This window comes from Canis lupus, chromosome 34, assembly GCF_011100685.1.
Source record: "Canis lupus familiaris isolate Mischka breed German Shepherd chromosome 34, alternate assembly UU_Cfam_GSD_1.0, whole genome shotgun sequence".
Classification (NCBI taxonomy): Eukaryota; Metazoa; Chordata; class Mammalia; order Carnivora; family Canidae; genus Canis; species Canis lupus.
In genome coordinates this window covers 34,047,094-34,067,729 of record NC_049255.1, presented here as the reverse complement: position 1 = coordinate 34,067,729, position 20,636 = coordinate 34,047,094, and the positions used below count along the sequence as shown (strand labels likewise).

The 20,636-nt window shown below is 38.5% G+C and overlaps 1 protein-coding gene across 13 annotated transcripts in view; it reads left to right on the top strand.

Moving 5' to 3' along the window:
* MECOM (MDS1 and EVI1 complex locus) overlaps positions 1 to 20,636 on the top strand; it is a 553,056-nt gene that overhangs the window by 488,598 nt on the left and 43,822 nt on the right. For 8 of the 13 annotated variants that reach the window (XM_038583828.1, XM_038583822.1, XM_038583821.1 and 5 more), the window contains 3 exons: positions 4,293 to 4,427; positions 16,548 to 16,650; positions 20,249 to 20,465. In XM_038583828.1, the coding sequence (XP_038439756.1) occupies positions 4,293 to 4,427; positions 16,548 to 16,650; positions 20,249 to 20,465 (455 nt within the window). Of the gene's footprint in view, positions 1 to 404; positions 1,002 to 1,147; positions 1,286 to 1,866; positions 2,052 to 2,165; positions 3,084 to 4,292; positions 4,428 to 16,547; positions 16,651 to 20,248; positions 20,466 to 20,636 lie in introns of those variants that run through there. The other 5 variants (XM_038583830.1, XM_038583826.1, XM_038583827.1 and 2 more) reach the window with 5 other exon arrangements.

Here is a 20,636-nt window from a genome sequence, read left to right as displayed (position 1 = left end):
CTATAGGACTTGGGTCTCGGCGACCTTTTTGTGACCTCTCCCGCCAGAGGAGGCTGCTGTCACTTTAAAAATTTACTGAAAGAGGAGCCCGTCGTCTGGCTTCCGATCACTCTGGGCGGCGGGAGATAGCTCCCTTTCTCCCTCGCCCCGGGTTCTTTCTGGATGGCCGAGCAGATCCTCTTTAAAGAGACAGTCCATGAAATAGAAACCCGGCGGCTGCGCTTGGAGTTGCGAAAGGGGACGATCCCGGGAGGGTCTCGCACCGGGGACGGCGCTGCGGAGGATCTCGCAGGGGGGCTCCCGCTGCCCTCGCCTCCCCGGGCCCCCCCACCTTCTCAGGCTCCCCTCCTCCTGCCTGTCCCCCCCCACCCCACCCCTACCCCCACCCCACCCCACCCCTCGGAACTGGGAGAGAGAGAAGGGGAAGAAGTTTTAGTGGGTTTCAGATAACTTTCATTACACATCGGGCTGATAAGAGCAAGAGAAAGTGAGAAAAGAGGGAGGTGATGTGAACCAGAAGGAACAGCTCCGAGCTCATTGAGGGAAAGGGGAGAGAGGGGGAAAGAAAGGGAAAAAAAAAAAAAAAAAAAAAAAAAAAAGCCCAAACACACCAAACCCGGGTCACCCAGACGAGAGGAGACTTCATTTCTGGTCTTAAAAATACACAGTTGGCGGACAATAAATCTGAAACGCGTGGTCCTGGCGAGCAGATCCTAGAGGCGGACAAAGTTATCAGAGAGACCTATTCGGAAATCGAGACGCGAGGCTTTTTTTTCTTTTTTTCTTTTTTTCTTTGTTTTTATTTTTTTTATTTTTTGTTTTTTGTTTTTTTTTGTTTTTTGTTTTTTTGTTTTTTTAAAACATCCCGAAATGTGGTTCGGGATCGTTTGAAAGGATTTTCGTGCAGGAAAGCTGGGGGCTGCCGATGATGGTATTTTGTTTGTTTTCATTCTTCTGTGATTGCCTTTTATTGCTGAGTTTGAGGCCATAGAAATCTGAAGGTAAGAGAACGCTCTCAAAAAAAAAAAAAAAAGAAAAAAAGAAAAAAAGAGTCTTGGCGATGTGCAGAGGCTGTAACTCGGGAGAGTTTCCTGCCTTGGCACCCCTTCCCCGGGGCGCCCCCCGCCGCCTCCCCCCACCCCGCCCCCGGCCGCTCTTCCCACTCGCCCGCGGCCCCGCGGAGCCCGGCGGCTCATCTACGCGGCCCGCGCCGGCGGCGTCCTGGTCCCTCCTCGTCCCTCCTCGTCCCTCCGGGGCAGCGGTGCGGTGTGGACGCGTCTCCGGGGTGGGTCGCCCGGCCTCCGGCGGGTCTGTCCGCGGGCTGCCGGCCTTCTTTCCTCCCGCGCTTCTCCCTCCCTCCCTCCCTCCCCTCCCGCCGGGTGTCTGTCCGTCGGTATCAGGGACGCAGATGGTGGGGTTTTGCCAAAATCTGAATTCCTGGCACCGGCCACGCGACTTTGGAGCCGCTCTCGGGGCCGGGGCCACCTTGCCAAGTGCAGCCGAGCTGTCCAACACCGCGCGCTGCTTCGCGAGAAAGTCACACTCGGACCCTTTGGCTGGATCCTGGGGATTTTTTTCCCCTTCTTTCCTTTTGCTGTTGGTTTCTTGAAAGGGCCTTTCTCTGAGTCCACCTAAAGGGAATTCTTTTTTATTTTCTTCCTTTCCTTCTTCCTTTCTTTTTTCTTTCTTTCTTTCTTTCTTTCTTTCTTCTTTCTTTCTTTTCTTTCTTCTTTCTTTTTTTCTCTTTCTTTTTTCTTTTTTTTTATTTCTTTATCCTTTCTTCTTTCTTTCTTTCCTTTCTCTTTCTTCTTTCTTTCTTTCTTTCTTTCTTTTCTTCCTTTCTTTCTTTCTTTTTTTCTTTTCTTTCCTTCTTCCCTCCTTCCTTCTTTCTAAGCTATCTTTGGAACTTGACAGCTTTAAAGAAAAAAAAAAAACACAGGAGTGTGTTAGCTGAAATGACGGAAGATGCGTTCTTACTTTATTTCATTCGAGATTTCCGAGACGATGAAGACATTGGGGGAGATAAATGCAGTTCTCTTGGCAAATCAAAAGTGGATAATTCACCCCCGGGGGGCTGGGGCTGGGGCTGGGGCTGGGGCTGGGGCTGGGGCTGGGGTGGGGGGTGGGGGGGTGGGGTGGGGTAGGGAACGTTTCTGGAGAAAGTTCAGATTTTTGTCTTGGGGCAAGAATATGGAGAGTCAGAAAGGTACTAATGTCGGGGAAATAGTTGAATGATCCATGTAACATATCTGCAAAAAGACATTCTTTGGAAATGAACCTGTTTTTAAATTAATTCCACTGTTGACAGTGGCAATGGCAATAATGTTAACACGGAATAAAATTACACCTAGGATTTTTATGTGCAGTAGAGGCAATCCTTAACTCCCTGCCCCCGCAAAAGGGAATGCTCGAAAGCTAAGGGGATAGATGATGCTTGACTTTGAAATTAACAAGTTTTCCACGTCTTTCTGCAAATATGAAATGGAACTGGTGTTGCATTTCACTGACTTCACCCTATTTCCTTCATTAAATATTTCTCTAGTGTGTCAGTAGAACTGCCTTTTTTTTTTTTTTGCTAGTCAAGAAAACAAATAATAAAAGATAGCCAGAAACCAAACAAGTCAAAAAAAAAAAAAAAACCCAAACAAAACAAAAATCCCAACTTTTTTACTATTTTAAAATGTGTATTGCTGTTGTTATTTATGCTCCCCGTAGACATCTGGGGGGCGGGGGTTTCTCAAGTTGCCATTGGAGTCACTCAGCATTGAGAGTTGAGGAAAACAACTTAAAGTTTGTGATTTTAAAAATGAGAAATTGTTAACATTTGTCTTTCTCACTAGAGAGGGTATTTAAACGCAGACTTTCTGTTGTTAGTGTGAAGAGGTGTTTTGAAAACGACCTGATTTGTGTTGTGTGGGTGTCTGTGTGTGTAGCAATTATTATCCCTATCTTCTGTTTTGATTTTTCTTTCTTAAATCGTGGGACTACTTATTGCCCTTTAATTGCCTCATGGCCAAAGGCTTATTCATAATGCCTCTTGACTAGAGCCCTCAGAGCACTGGGCTGCTTCTTGAAGTTTGTGGGTGAGTTAATGAGTTGAATCTGCAACTAGGTGATTACCTGAATTCTATGCAAGATTGCTTTTGGTCTATGCATCCAAGAGTTTAATTTTTACTTTTAGATGGGTGTAAATACGGCAGGGTTCTGTGGGAGTTATTTAATTCATTATTTTTTGTTCTAGGCTGTCTTATTTAGTCTGTGATAGGAAACTTCCTCAAGTTTGCATTAACTGATTGACATTAACATTACCACCCTTTCTAGTTACTCGCCATTAGGTCAACAGCTCTGCAGTTTTTGCTATTGATGTTTAAAACATTATTGCTGCTAGTGAATCAGAATAGCTGCGTTTAAGTGTGGAAAACCTTACAGAGGGACGTTTCCCATTTCAATTTTTGTTTAAGGTGTCCTAAGTAATGATTAATATTCAGGATAGGCCAAATGTAAAATCTCGTGAAAAATAACAGTACGCAGCCATAGATAATGGTGGCAATTTATTACAATATTATTATATATATTTTTTACCTGTTCACAAGCCAGTTTTTTTTCTTTTTCTTTTTGCTTACTAAATGTGAAATTGAAACATGCATTGGCAGCTGTTAACTAAATCATTAGTTTGCCATATTTTGCATGAGTGTTCACCAATCGTTTGTTTTCATTTATTTTTCTTAAGTTTGGGCAGAAACATCTATGAGACAAATCTTATTATCTTTTTCCATTAAGGATGTGATTCAATTGTTTCATGGTAGTGAAATGCAAAGCGAAAAGAATTTAATGATCTTTAAAGTTTTTGAATTGAATTTATTTAAAGGGCAAAAATGTGAAAGTATACACTTACATGGGAAGACAATCTGAACCTAAAACATGGACTACTTAGTTTAGAAGTATTAGGTTAATATATGCTGTTCAATATTGTGTTTTTTGTAAAAATTACATTGAATAAAATTAAGTCAATAGCACTCATTCATGCATAACAGGGAAACAAGCATTTTTAAAAACCGATTGATCAGTTTTTGCAATAATGTACAATTGCTTTGTTTTTTAAAAATTAGTACATTGCTGCTTCTAAGATAACTTATTATTATTCCTCCTTTATTAATATGCATGCTGTCTGACTTTTTTTTTAAAGGGCATAAAGGAGGACTATACACTCGAATAAAATATTTTCAAGCAATTAACCATTCTAATGAATGAACTGATATGGGAATTGATTGTTCTCATCTTCTTCCTTCCAGATCTTAGATGAGTTTTGCAATGTGAAGTTCTGCATAGATGCTAGTCAACCAGATGTAGGAAGCTGGCTCAAGTACATCAGGTTCGCTGGCTGTTATGATCAGCACAACCTCGTTGCATGCCAGATAAATGACCAGGTATGTTGTAAAGATTTTCTTGTCTTTCTTTGAGAGCACTAAAGTATCAGTGAAGCCTGAAGAATAAAAATAACAGTGAGCTGCAGTAGACCCTTGTGGCCTGTTTGTTGATATGGTGAAAGGTAATGCACAAATATGAGTAAGATGCAGAATAAAGTTATTTGCAGTACTACTTTCTTTCAGTGCTACTTTTTTGGGTAGCTTACTCACTTTGTGACTTTATAAATGCTCCAGTTTTCTGAATGTGCTTGAATGATTTAAGGACAGTGTGCTATTTATTGCTAGTTGTTCTTTACCTTTTTTTCTTTACCACCATAATAGGGAAACATTCATAGAGAGTATTGAGCAACTCAATAACACTTTATGAATTTGTGCAGAAATTGGAAGTGATACACTTGAAATATTATATAGATTTTACTTGAAATAGTAGGTAGATATATATATGTGTGTGTGTGTGTGTGTGTGTATGTATGATCTACATGAGGACTTATCTGACTGTGCGTTTTATATTGATTTGCCTATTTATAAATGAGAAACACTTTTAGGTTAATCAGAATACTCCCCCCCCCTTTTTTTTGTATATGTGAAAAGTTAAAAAATATCACTGCTGGAAATTGCTTTATGGAGGCCCATGCAGTGAGGTTAACTTTAATAACAATAACTATGAAATAAGATCATGAAAATATCATGAAGCATATTTTGCACTCAATAAAGTTAGGTTATGAATCTTGTAACTTAGTATGACAATAACTAAAACAACAAAAGGTTTTAGCCTGTTAATTTTTGTTTTATAAACACTGTTGGGTTAGAATTTAATTATGTTGTCCATCATTTATTTCTTTTAACCCAATGGTTACCTAAATCAAATATGTTTCAAAGATCATATTAAAATGGTTGTTTGGCAAACTTACTGTGAAAATCACCACCAAGAAAAAGAAAAGTTTAAATTAGATGTTTCCAATTGAAAGCTGTTAAGTAATGTTAGCGTCATATGGTCTAAGACTCTATTTCAATCATCATTATGAGATTATTCTTTGGCATTTTACCAGCCACCAGATAATTTTTCCTGACGAAACTGTAGAAGAGGTAGTAAATTGTAAAATTAGGTTTAAATAGGTATCATTTAAAAATCTTCAACATATATCCAAAATAATAACCCAATCAATTATTTTTTCCCTTTGCTGCAAGAAAACAAGAGGCATTATTGACAAAGGAAAACATTATTAAATTGGCTATTGATTGAGAGCAGAAAATATCCCAAGTCCATCATATGAGTTACTGTCACATCAACAGCGAACACTTTTTGAGCATACACTATTTGTAGATGTGGGAAATGCATAGGTGTTGTGAGTGAATGAATTTTTCATGTTATGTTTCCTACAATAAAGGAGCTGACGGACCTCAAAAGGTAGCTGTAAGAGGAGATAATGTAGTTATATCATAATAATTATTTGCTGTCTATACCTACTGACAATAGGAGCTATCTCCTTGGACAGATAAAACTGTTGTAGGACCAATGAAAGGATGGGGTAAGAATGGGACTTGTGGCCAAAACATTTTTTCATTTAATATTTATGCATCTACTATTTTATAGTAAATATACTCATCATTGGGAATCTTGATTGCATTAAAAAATGCAAAACTACTTTGCTATTGCTAACCATGAATTAGGTTGCTTACTAGGGTAGGCATTTATACTTTTAACACGGTCACTTTTGAGGCACACATTGTAAAATATACTGCTTTCAAAAGAAAATATGCTGGCTTCAGACCATAACGAATAGCATGTTTACTTATTTTAACTGAAGAAATCAGGGGAAATTGTTAATCAGGAAAAAACATAAAAGGCCAATATTAGACACATACCTATTATTTCTGTAAGCACTCGTTTTAAATTTATGTATTTTGCTGGCAGAAATCTAAGATGGTAACAGAGTACATATCAAATAACATAATTGTGAAATTGACATTACATGGTCAAGTAAGTTCACCCATAAACAACGAGAGAGGAAAGTCAGAGGTAAAAGTCAGATTTGTATGATAGGCGATATATGCATACAATCATACTTAGCCCAGTTGACAAGACAAAAGAGAACAGATACCCAAATAATGTATGCATATTTTATAAACATATTCTTCTATAAGCTTGTATACATAGTTCTAAAAGTTAATTAAGACTACAATTTCAGACAGCTTTGAAATGTGAATGGTAGACCAGGTACAATGATATAAGAAAGAGCTGACCTAAGAGATTCTCTAGGTCTGGTTTTTGTTTTTGGGTTTTTTTTTTTTTTTTTTTCTGCTCTCTTTTCCATGAGGAATGAGAGCTGCCAAATGGTGAATAAGCACAACTCATCACATTGTGTGAGATATTATTTAATGTCCTTAAAGAGAGACCCTGGACCAGGAATAATTACTAGACACGAGCAATATCAACTCACCTGTACAACACAATAGCAGATGAAGCGCTCTCAAGAAACTATAAAAAAAAAAAAAGTGTTTCTCTTTGCTCCAATTTTTAGATAGAGCTCAAGTTTACATAAAATGAATTTTAATAAGAAGACAGGCGTAAGTCCTGGGCTACAGGGAAGAAGGATGTCAGATGAATCTTTCAACTGTAGTCTAGTCATTACAATAATTATGATGGTGCACAAAGAAGGGAAAAGATGGCCCAGAACAAAACAAGGGTTTACAAATTATAGCTCATTTTTGCAAAGATGATATTTTTAGAAATTCTGATGTTAAAGATCAATGTGGATCAATTAATCAATGTGGATCAGCTTTATAATGATGTAGAGGAATTCTGTAAAAGAGAATAAATGTGCTTGCTGAGATGATAAGACAGGTTGGTAATAGTGAGACAGTCAAAACATGTGGACTGGATAAAACCCATACTTGATTTGTTTAGGGGTAAAGAAGTACTTAGAAACAGCACGGATTTTGATTTTCAAGTAAAGTTGAAAAAAGGATGTCATCTGGTTTGTCTCATAAAAACAAAGGCTATGCGATTAACATTTTCCTAATACCTCTATACAAGCATTTTATTTGAGGGGATTTTCCCAAGTTTGAATTTTCCAGTAGATTTCTGCAAGTTATTTTATTTCAGGGTCCTCCCTGCCCCCCCCCCCCAGGCCAGAGTGAGCTTTGTGGCAGTTTTCTTTCCTAATGCTTCCTAGAAAGACTCAACCTTATTGTTTTTAGATGTTTCTTCATGTTTTCAAAATTATTGTTAGTGATGTTTTTGGAGATAGCAACTCTGAAAACACTGTAATGAACGGTTAAAATCATAATTTCTAAGTAGCTGTAGCTCCTGGCTGCTAGCCTTTACCACCTTCTGGAAAATACTCTGTTAACTATAGTAATTTATCTTTGTAGAAGAAGGCCACACCAAAGACACTAGTAAATTAAGCTCCAATCACATTCAAGCCATAAAACACAAGATCTATAATAATATCCAAGGTTCTTTATCCTTGAAGTCCTAATTATTTTCCCCATATTCCTCAAAGTTCCTGTACAATATTACAGAGCCACACTGCTGTGCCCATGGCATTTAGCTGGGAATTTTTCTTGAGACAGACAATGCTTCAATATTTTTACATTTTAACAGTCTGAAATTGCCCCCGGTTGCTTTCAGGACCAAGAGCTGGTACTGGGAGGAAAAGCAGAGAGTTGGGTGAAGAAAGTTCTTTCCAGAATAGGTTCTCAGGAGGACCAAATATGTAAGGGAAGTGTGAGAACAGTTAATTATTTTGAATTTCATTTACATCTGGAAACACCCATGTGTTTAATGTTAAGTAGGCAAACGTCTAGTTGATTTGTTGAGCTTTTCTTTCCTTCTTTTCTTTTCCTTCTTTTCTTCTTTCTTTCTTTCTGTCTTTTTTTTTTTTTCCTGGATATTCTGATGTCCTTTCCTTTGATGTTTGTAGATAACTTTACAAACTATTCTGCGGGGTGGATGTAGCACATTGCTTTAGATTTGGTCTCACCTTGCTCTTACCTTTCCCTCCACTCTTTGATAAGTTCCCTCATACCTCTGTATTTCTGTACCTTCACCTTGAACAAAGGCAAGGTGACCCACAGACCCCTTATGCACCTCAAACAAGGCCAGTTCTCTATCTCCATGCTATGTTTGCAAATTTGGGGTACTTTTGCAATAGCTAGCTCTTTGCACACAGTTTTTCCTCTGATACCTCTTCGCGGTGAGACCACATTGGTTGTAATCAGACAGGTCACTAAAGCACGTTTCATAATAACTTGACTTTTTAGACCTAAGACCTGCCTTTCCGCTCTTGATCATGAGAATGATCTGGGCGTGTGCTTGGGCGGGGGGGGGGGGGTAACATTTCATATGTATGTATGTGTTCTGCATCCTGGAGAGGAACAGGGTTTCACTCAAACTCCTGGCCTGCCCTTAACATGGTCTATAACTGGAATAAAGTTCTCAGAAACCCAAGACATTATTAATCTTGTCATTTACACAAGGTGATAAGTCCTTTCATTTTTAAACAGGCCCTTGACAGCTGGTATTTAGTAAGTAGAATAAGAGAAGTCTGCTGTTCACTTCGAATAAAAAGAAATGTGTCAATAAGAGATTATCCAATGCCTGATGTATATTTTGAAGAAATAAGATATAGAGGAACGAGCGCCCCTCAGAGAGCTGAAGGTCAGCATTCACTCGGGTTTTTGCCAGCTCTCTTGTGGTTAATGAACGGCAGCAAGACTCGACAGTGTTTTCAGTTGGAACAGGCATTGTTCTCGTTTGTGCTTTACCTTATAAAGTTTTAACTGCTTCCAGGACGATCGTGGCTGAATTGGCACACCCACTTTCCCTCTCCTTAGGTCCACGTCAGTGGTTCTATCAAGACGGCCGTGACACTAGGCCAGTATTATTACTGCAAGCTTATTATGGGCTCAATTATCAAGTTATTTTCTTTGGCTTTTTACGGAGGAAAAAAAAATGTTTTCCTGAATTATTCAATTAATGCAATTTGGGCGAAAAAGCAGGGAAGAGCAGCTATGTAGAAAGCAAAATGTAATTTGTTCGCCTCTTTCCACTTTTTAAAAATGTTTGCGTCAACTGTCAGGTAATTTGTTAATTTGCTCTTCCTTTACAAGGATTTCTGTCCACATTTTCTATGACCTCTTTTGATGTTAAAATTATTATTGGCTTTGGGCATTTTCTTTGCTTTCCTTTTAAGTCAAGTTCCACTTTTATACCAAAGTTATGCTCTGCTGTTTTAAGATGAGTGCCAGCTGGCAATACCCAGAGACTGGCCTTGTGAACAGGGCCTAGGCTGACTTTGGGGGGGATGTTGTCTGGCTGATAAGTTACTTCCTTCACCCGAAGATGAAACTATCTCAGGCATAGTTTGCCATTTGATATTCACGTAATAAGACAAACAGCACTTTTTGGGGGGGAGGGCCTCCCCCAAAAAAGTTTCCCTCAAGTAATGATGCTCAGGACAGAAAACAGCCATAACGCTATGCAGGCTAGGAGTTTTATGAAGATTCACCCGTCACACAAGTTGAAAAAGTGGGTAACCTGAAGTATTCTGTGCACGTTTTAAGTAATTAGTGTTTGCATGTGTAGAACACCTGTCATTCAGGAAGATCTCAGAGCATCACATCCATGCTAGAGTCCAGCTAATTCTGGAATGGTGCCGAAAAGATAGTCATCAGAATGCATTAAGATCCATCAAGGAGGAAAACATGTTGGTTAAGGACACAAGAAAACCTCCAGCCTACTAAAAACCCCAAACATGTGATCTTTAGCTTCCTCATCGTGTAATGATGAAAGTCTTCCCAGGCATGCTGAAACCATTCAGAATGATCCATTTTCATAGAATTACATGAAATGGCCACATTTAAGACAGGTGCCTACTGGATAATTCTGTGGGAACTGTAGAGTGATCCTTAAAGGTCATTTAATGGAAACTTCCAAGGCTTCCAGGCTGGGTACACTGTAGGCTCCAGATACAATAATTGGTGGATCTTTATCATCTGCTCTATTTATACAAACTAAAACCAACAGTCAGTTCTCTGTTTTGTGTCATCCAGTAAATTATACCTGGCTTTCTCTTCATGTTATTAATAAAGAGATAAAAATGGAGGAAAAAGCCTCTCCTCCGGTAATATTTTTGTCCTGAAAATAACCAGTGGATACATATTGTTTGGATGTAGGAGGACGGTACCTCATAGTTCTCAAAATATCTTTTAGTCTTTAGACTGTCATCTTAAAGAGGGATATGGTAAGCCATCTCCTTGGAGAAATTAAGGAAACTGAGGGTGGTTTGCTTTGGCAGAACTTGGCCATGATAAAGCTTCCATTCTGCAGGACAAATGTCTCTCTGTTCTGTAATCAGTCTCTCTGTCTCCTGAAGACACTTCTCATTATCTCTTACCAGTTAGGCTGAGAATGTATAATAGAGTCCCTCTTGTTGAGACTAAAAGCTTGACATTACTCCTGTCCTCCTGAACATTGGGGTTTCCCACATTGCTATGGGTTCCAGACCGTGTTTTCTAAAGCCAGAACACATGCACACATTGTCTTTGGCAACCTGATGTTAACTCTCTGCAGCACCAAGGCTGACAGATGTGTTCATATCTAATGTTGACTTTGTTCAGATATGCAAACTGTCACCTACCTCCCCTCCCACCTAGCTTCCAAATGTTAAAGCTCCACTCAGCCTTTCCTAGTCTGCTGACTGCTAAATTGCATGAAGTATAGAAAATAAAGCATTCAGGCTGAATGTTGGGAGCTGGAAGAGGGAAAAATCAACTGTCAACTTCAAAGCGAGAAGACAGCAATAGTCTGAAAAAGTTGTCTCTCAGTACAGATTCTGCAGGGAGTACATTTCTCTATTATTTCAATTATTACAACTTCCTGAATAGGTTGAAGGTCATTCATAATTCACACTTCTGTCATTTTTAGACATGCCAAACGCAGTCTATTAAGCATAAATAAAACTTCAGTGCTTGACCAGGAAAAATAAACGGGGTTTGTAACAATGAGGCCTTGTTCATCTTTTTAAAAGTAAATGATGTGTTTTCCTTTTTTTTTTTCTTGTTTTCCCCCCTGTGCACTGAATTTCTCTTCTGTCTCAATAGTACAAGCACAATACTTTAAATTGATCCAAGCATAGCAAACTAGACTGTAAGTCTGGTCTGACAGATTCTAGATTTTTCTATTTTATAGGATAATAAACAAGAACCCACATTATTACCATTTATAAATACAAATAGTAGCATTGTCTATTTGATGGAGGACTAGTTTGAACACAGGCCTTGACAGTATAAAACAGAATTCGTCTGAAGTCTTTTATAGCCTATTAACTTTCCTGTTGGAATGCTTGTAAGCGTCCATACTCTTTTTAGTGCTTGTGCTCCTGGACTTAAATAACAAAAGAACAGAAATATTTAATAAAATAGGATTAATTCCAATTCCAACTATATATAACTATATATAACATATATTATATACAACATTCTGTATATAATATATAATTATACATCGCTTATATGATATATAATTAGAATTAAGCATATGCCATTAAATGTTCATTTACATTAGTACATAAAGTATGAGATTGCTCATATTTTATGCAAATTTAAAATTTCCCCAAGGTGTATACTTTGCCACATTTATATATATATATTTATATATAAAAATATATAACATACTTAAACACATTTATACTTATATATATCATTGTATGAAAATATATCTTTTGGAAGTCTAAAATTTGTTAAATCAAATCCAATCACCACTGCCTTTTATCCCTAGCTTAGCCTTGTGAATATTAACTGAACGGATATTCTTTTGGCATTTGGAACTGGTTTCAAGGTTTGATTAAAATACATTACGTATAATAATTATGTTTGGAGTAATTCCTATGTAGATGTACATAATATTACATTTATGCCTTAAATCATGAATTTTACCACTAGTAAAAGTGAACAGCTTGGGGAATTTCTAGTTTTATTTTCAAATGCTCAAATGATTTGGAATGAAAAAAAAAAAACATTCAGAAATTCCACTACTGTGCTATCTTAGCAAACTTAGAAAATTAAAAACTATGAAATGATCTATTAAAACAGTTACTATAAATATTTATTCTTATAAATGAGTCTTCTAGAGATCAAGATATAATATTCACACTTACAAAGATAGAAATAGAGCTTTTTGGAAGAATAAAAAGAGTACCTGAAGATATTGGGAAATTTAAATTTTTTATATGATAAAATAAAAAAAACACCTTAACTTTCAAAAGTGTCAAATGTACACACAGGTCACGGTCATAACATGGTGTATTTCTGGTATTTGTTACTTGCTACCAAAGAGAAAACTCTAGAGGAGTTAACACACTTTAAAAATACTTATCATGACTTTTAAAAGAATGGAATTTTTATATCTTCCTATTATCTTATTCTCTAAGGGCTCCTTCCTCTTATCTTTCAACTTATATTGTGAGGAATTGAGTTTTTTCCTTCTTATAAAGGATTCCGAGAGAGATACAACAAAATAATAAACCGACAGCCCTTTTGTATCAATTTGAACTTTTTCTAAGTCTTTGAGACTTTGGAGTCCCTCTTTACATACTTGAGTTTGAATTCATCACAAAATCCCAGATCCAGGACATTTTTATTCTGGATGTAGATAGCTTTTTCCATAAACCCCCCTCCCCTGATGGGAGAGGAGAATTCAACAGAGTAATGATTCCCTTCCATTTTTCCCCAACACAAAAACCAGAGAGGTTACATTGGTAGGATCTCTGCCTCTGGTACGTAACTCAGATGACATATAACTCATAGGACTGCAGTAGAGCCGAGATTTTGAGAATACACTGAGTTCAAAGACATTATGGTTATATATTTTATGAGCATGGCCAAGAATACCTAATGTACAAACCTGTGGGGAAAAGCTACTTAAATCACTTCTGTTATTTATTATATTTTTATTTGCTGAAAGACCTATTTTTATCATATAAAAGCAGAGATGTGATACCTTATTTTCTGAAAGTCTTGATTCCTCCAAGATGACATTCCATCATTCCTCCACATAATTGTTTTGAGGCAACAAATCGTCATTATGTTTTTGTTTAAACTCCTCCTCTTGCTTCTCAAAGGCTTGTAGAGTGTATTATTATTGCTAGAACATAAATTAATGTCCTATGCAGACATCTCTGGATTCTAGCATTCAAATTATATTTTTGGGTCGTTGTAATTATAGGTGGAAAAACATAATGTTACCGAATCTCTCGGAGATCCTAAGAGATGAGTTATAAAGAGGATCACAAGTGGCAGCAACACCTCGAAAAAACCCACTAGATCTTTAAGGGTGTGGTAGATGGGACTTTGAGGCACATTCTTATTGCTATATGAGGAAGCGTGCCCAGAATCTGCCCTCATTACGTCTGGTGCTTGCCAGTTCTTTTCAAACCTCAGTTTCATGAGCACCATAAAAATTCACTTAAAATCGAAAAGAACACCCTGAAGTTAAAACCCACTCTGCTTTGCCTTGCCTTTCGTGGCCTGGAATGTCACCTTTTACCTCCAGTAAATAAAGCCAACATCAACACTCTTCCATGTCTTTTATTTTTTATGCACTCAATATTCTTCACATGACAGTCTGGACACTTACAGGGAATTACCGTGGTGATCAATGTCCCTGCGAAGAGAATTGTCTCTATACTGTGTACTTACAACATACCTATCATTTTCTTTTGTTTCTTGGACTGTTCACATTGGATTGAGTAAATCTAAAATGGAATTAAAAGAGACGTGATTAATACTGGACCACAAAGAAATCATGATATCATAATACTTTCTTAAAATGACCTGGTGTGTGTGTCTAAGCAGCGTTCCCCAACAGAGACAATTGTACTGTGTGACGATCTTTCAGGGTATTGTCTCTTTAACCTCACTATTTCCGAGAAGCCACCGAAAAGTTCTAATATGTCACAATTCAAATGTCAACATGTTGTTGGAAAGGAAGCTAATAAGTTAAACCTTTGAGAGATGCCAAAAAAAGAGGTGATTCAAACTGTTGAGAGAAGTCCATTGTTTTCTAAGGGGAAACAGAACTCCAGAATGAAATAGGGTGCTTATAAGCGTTTAACTGGAAGGTTTAGGGGGAAAAAAGGCGAATGCACAGTAATTTTTCTCAATCTGATAAACTTTTTGAACAGAGCTATCCCTCTTAAAGGATCCCTCTTATTCTTTCCAAAACCAGGAAACTGTGCAGAGTTAATAAGATACAAACTGCAAACTCACCGATTTTTTGTAGAAATAACACACAACAAGGAGTAATTTTCTTAAGACAGTCTAGAGTCTATCTATGGGTAGATGTAAAGAATCTTAGGTTATATTATAACGCATTCTAGCAAAATTTTGCATTTGGCATTATTTCCTATAAACCAATTTAACGTGATTAAATTACTGTTGATTGGGGAAAAGAAAGATTTTATTTTGACAGGAAAGAAAGTAGTCAGAAAACACTCCTCACTGAGTGATTTTTTTTTTTTTTTGGATTTAGCACAATTTGTGCTGTGATTTTTTTATAGAAAAATAAACAATTGGACTTTAGAGCCACCTACTGGAATAAAGAGGCACATACTTAAATTTGATGTCTTCTGCTTTTCAAAAGATAAATAGATAAATACCGTGAAAGTTATGCACATTTCTGCTGATCTTATAAGATATGCATTTACTCAGTTTTTCTCGGTTTGAAATGTCAAATACCCTGCAAGAAACCAACATAGTTAAAGCAATATGCCCTCTAAAGATATGTATTCTCACAGTTCTTGGTAACTTGTGTGAGTTTTTTCCCCATTGGATTGAGATTGAGCAGAATTGAATCCTTGGTTTTGTTGTTGTCTTTGTTGCTCTGGTGGTTTTGTGCGTGTGTGTGTGTGTGTGTGTGTGTGTGTGTGTGTATGAATGTTACTGGTTTCATTTTCACCGGTTAATTGTATAACCTCATTCTTTCTTCCACAACCCCGATCTGGTCTTGGAATTGTTGTTTAATAAATAATCTTAGATTACAATTAAAAACTAAGAACGTTTTTTTTTTTTGGTGGTAAAATGAATAAGCACCTTAAATGTTTTCATGATTAAATGCTTTTTTATTGAGATATGATTGATGTGTAACATTATATTAGTTTCAGGCGTACAGCATGAGAATTAGGTACTTGTATATATTGTGAATTAAAATGCTTTTATAAATGAAAAACATCCTGAAGCTTGGACAAGTAAGTTGGACAGTGACTTTCCTAAGGTCACAGAGCTGGTTGGGGGAAAGGTAGGCAGCTCTCAGAAATTATAGGTCCACACATTTGCGCCATGGCTTTTTAGTTAGTCATTAACGAATTTATTAAATTCTTTCTCTTCTCAGCATTTTGCTAGAAAGCAGGGGAATAAGCACCACCCCCTACCACCTTGGTGAATGAATCCATTAAAGGCATACCGCCTGCTTTCAGAGAGTGGGATTCAGGAGCTGGGGCATGAGGGCAAGCCCTAGATCTTGGTGAGAGAGGGATTAAGCTTTTAAAAAACAAAATATTCTTCTTTGACTATTTTTGCTAAAGCTCAGTTCTTTATGTCATGTCCTTCCAACCTATTGCCTTAAAAACAACCATGTTGAGATGGTGCTGCTTTTGAGGATGTGCTGAGGGGTGGCTATAACCCTGTCCCACTTTGCAAGGCTACCGCTAGATAAAGCCCGACACAGTCAGCTCTGTGAGTTCCTGTGTGGCTCACTAGAGTGAGGAATTCAGAGAAGGGAAAGTCCTTCACTAAACATTACACGAGGTATATATGCCACAGGAAGCCTTGTATTAAGACAAGGTTTGCCTTAATTGTATTAAGACAATTTGCTTGGCGAAGCAGGATTTGGAAGAGATTTGTGAACTGGCATGAGTGCCACAGCTTTCCATTTGTCATCAGAAGGCTAATTATCAGTACACAAAACAGGACGTCACACTTGTTTTGACAAAAATAAAAAATATATATTTTTTTTGTTAAGGTCTGAGAAAATGTACAGATATTAGTGTTGTATCTTGCTCTTCCTTAACATTCACTTCTGTCTCTCTTCCCACCCCAACCATTTCTGGTCTTTTGAAGATATTTTATAGAGTAGTCACAGACATTGCACCAGGAGAGGAGCTCCTGCTGTTCATGAAGAGTGAAGACTATCCCCATGAAACTATGGCGCCGGATATCCACGGTTAGTACTCCTCACACCACCATCCTCACTGCCCTGGTTTGGTCGCTGTGGCGAAGCATCCCCATGAGTTCATCACACATGGCATTTGTCAGTTTTCCTGGCTCTTCAGTGTCTGTTTTAACAAACTCTGTCTTGCGACTGGCTCTTTTCTTGGCTTGACATCTGGCTAATGTAACTGTGGAGCTCAAGCAAGCAGAGGTCCTCCCTCAAGTGGAGGGCAAAGGAATTTTGAATATTTCGACTGAGATATCACCTGGTTAAAATTTGTCAGGGCCTTAGATTATGGTGAGAATCCTTTCATTGTAGAGAAGTCATTTCAGGGCCCTCGGTTGGGGGGCTCACAAATCTAGTGGATGTTTCTTCCCATCTAATGTTCTCTTCCTGGGAAAAGTGTGTCAATATGAGTAAAATCCTAGCCAGCATGACCATATGGGAGGGGGTTGGGAGGATGGGGACTGGGACAAAAGGGCACATGAGGAAACTTTACAGCCAGAGAAATTTTTACTTGCCAGGGACCTAAATTGAATGAAGGGGGGACCGAAACAATTACAATGACTATGTATGTATGTACAGGACAGATAAAGAGAAAATTCTACCCACATTGATTTGTATCATTGAGATGAGAATTTAATACTTTTTTTCTTTTTCTTATTTCTCTCGCTTAATATAACATGATTTGGTTCAATATAATCTAGTAGTATCTTTAGAGTGCTTTTTAGTTGGAAGGATCATTGGGAAGGGTTACTCATCCCGACTTAGCTGACAGGTGGCGATCGAGCCACCTCCCATCCCTCTGGCATTCCCAATGGGAAAACCTCAGTCTCTGCTTCTAGAGCTCCTCTGAAGGAAGCTACCAGTCTTGGCTGGCTCTTTACTTGAACATTTTTTTCCTTTGGCTGGGCTGCATTCTGCCTTTTTTGTAGATTATAGCAGTTATATTTTGGGGAACTTTTTGGAAATTCTTTTCTTCTTAGAAACCCAGGGTTTTCAACCAGCTGGGTAGAGTTTCAGCCTGAACAGGGAGCCTGACCCAGTGGGGTCTGTGACAGCTGAGCGTGCTTCTAGGCTAAGAGACATAATCTGGGCTTTCTCTAGTGCAAGGCAACTTTCATTGGTCAATATTAGGTCTAAAAAGGTTTTCTAACAATTATTTTTAGAAATCTAAACAATTAGTCTACTTTAAAAAAAAAAACTAAATGGACATATTTTTTAGGGCTACCATCCTTTCTTGAATACATCAGTTGCATTTTGTTTTTATTGTGTCATACCCATACCCATATATATATACACACACCAATGCGTTATATGTAATGGTTATGGTGTGTAAGTAGTGGTTTGTGTTTTATACTTCCAGGATTTCACATTGCTTAGGAGAGAGAAAAGAAAACACATGCATTGCACACCTACTATATACCAGATACATGCTCTCCATTTATTATCTCATTTGGTCTTACACATAGATTAAACCCATAAGAGAGGAATCATTTCTATGATACACATAGAAAAACTGAGGCTACCTAAAGCAAGGTAAATTGGCCAAGACCACACTATCAGCTTTCAAACCAAGGTCTTGCTGTCTCTAGAACCTAGGCCTTTTCCATACATTCTGTGGCCTGGAAGTTCTGTTTGTATTCAGACTGCTGCTGAGACCCTAAATGTAGATTTTTTTTTTTTTTTTAAGAGAGTGAGTGGGAGTGAGTTGGGTGGGAGCATAGAAAGAGAGAGTGAAAGAGACAGAGAATCCCAAGCAGGCTCCACACCCAGGTAGGGATCAATCTCATGGCCCTGAGATCATGACCTGAGCTGAAACCAAGAATTGAACTCTTAACCGACTGAGTCACCCAGGCGCACCCTAATTGTAGATCTGAAATATGTGAATAATGTGACAGATTATAGGAAATGCTTCCATTACCTGGTTAATGTCATCGAGAAACCTGACTTTAGAGCGGAGGCGATTTATTTGAGAATACCTCTTTTTCCTTAAGCCTCTACAATCCAAAGTTGACACACATATTAAAATATATAGCGATCTTTACCGTCCTGGCCCCCTTCTTTTTGGTTTAGTTTGAATGAAACCAGTATTGTTATGTGGATTATAGCAGTGGTGTCCCATTTGACTTCCACTTAACTTCTCACACTCCAGCTAGGCTTTCCGACTTTCACTGGCTTTCTGTTCCCTTCTTGGCATGGACCCCCAAGGCCCCTGGTGAGCCACTATGCTCTCTTACTTCTCTTCCCATTGCTTCTCTAAATTCACCCTATCAACCTGCCCTGTTTGACTACAGCCCTGCCTTTTCACAAGCTGCCATGCCCTTCCTGGCCTTTATCATTGCTCCACATCATTTCCACGGCCTGAAACATCCTCTCTCATCCCACTTCACCTGGTTGATGCTTGCTCCTTACCAAGCCTTTTCGGAACCTCTCTCCCTCAGATTAGATGGATTAGACACGTTCCTCTGGGCTCCCCTAGGCCCTATGCATGCATCTGTCATAAAATATGTCACACTCTATTTGTTCACATGTGTATCCCCTTGAGCTTCTTATATAATCATTCCCTAGCAAAATGCCTCGCATTTGTTGGTGACTAAAATATTCCCACAAAAACCTTCAGCCAGTGAGCAACTGGCTATAGGTCCTGGCTGTAGGTCTATAAAACAGGGATTATGTATCATGTTGCCCTGGGTGTCTTTCCAGCATTGTGAGCTGTTTTCAAGACTTTGGTGATTGCATCTGTGTGCATAGTATGGCCTCACGAGTGGGCTAAAATCTATTCAAATGGAAAGAATAGGAACAATACCATCACTCCCTGACACTTTATAGCCTTGTTATCCCTAGTTCCCCCCATTACCATTTATTTATCTTACTGATTCAAAGTGCAAATTCATGCTATGTTTGCTGTTTAACAAGGCCCTGCCAATTAGCACTGGCCATAGGGTAACATAACTTAGCCTACAAGGATTCTAAAAACAATCTGTGTCCTGTTTTGTGGTAACAATGAGTGTGATGAAACATCCCAATCTACTGCTATTAACCAGGTATAAGCATGAGTCAGATGGGGACTCTGTGTCCCACATGCCTTCCAGGTAACATGGGCACAGTGAGAAGTGTTTGAGACAGAGATGGGTTCAAATCCTGACCCAACCACTTGGTTCTATAGTCCTCGACTTGTTACTGAACTTCTCTGAGCTTCCGTAGCTTCATCTGAAAATGGCATAAAAATCCGACCTATAATTTCTCACTTCCAAATTTGGAGAAATATCAGAAGTCCATGAACAGTGTTGAGGAAATAGACAATGCATGGTCCGCAGTCGTTATTACTTTGAATGTCCTGTGGATAGTCACCCCTAGGAGGGTTAACGCCATAAAGTTTTACCTTATGGTAAGGAGGCTATACTGTAGCCACAGGAACCACATTATCATGCGAGGCTCTGTCCTGGCTTCTCTACAGGTATTATTTTAAATTCAGGTTAAAATGGAAGTGGTAGAAATGACAACTAAATCATTTCTAGTATGTCTTCCATAATTCAATAAGAACTGCCAGTTTGTGGTGACACTTCCTGACCGCCCGGGCCTGGTAACATCTGAATTATTTTCACAGAAGAACGGCAATATCGCTGCGAGGACTGTGACCAGCTCTTTGAGTCCAAGGCTGAACTAGCAGATCACCAGAAATTCCCCTGCAGCACCCCTCACTCAGCATTTTCAATGGTGGAAGAGGACTTTCAACAAAAACTCGAAAGCGAAAATGATCTCCGAGACATACATGCAATCCAGGAGTGTAAGGAATGTGACCAAGTTTTCCCCGATTTGCAAAGGTTAGAAATGGCATGTTGTGCTACGGAACATGTTTATTTACTCTGCAGTAAAGTGTTGTTGTTATGCGGTCGGTATGCTGGATTTTCAGAATTGATGCAGATGGAAAATTTGGAACCGCGATGGGCCTGACAAAGTGTGTTAGTGACCTGTTCAGAAATCGGTTTTCACTG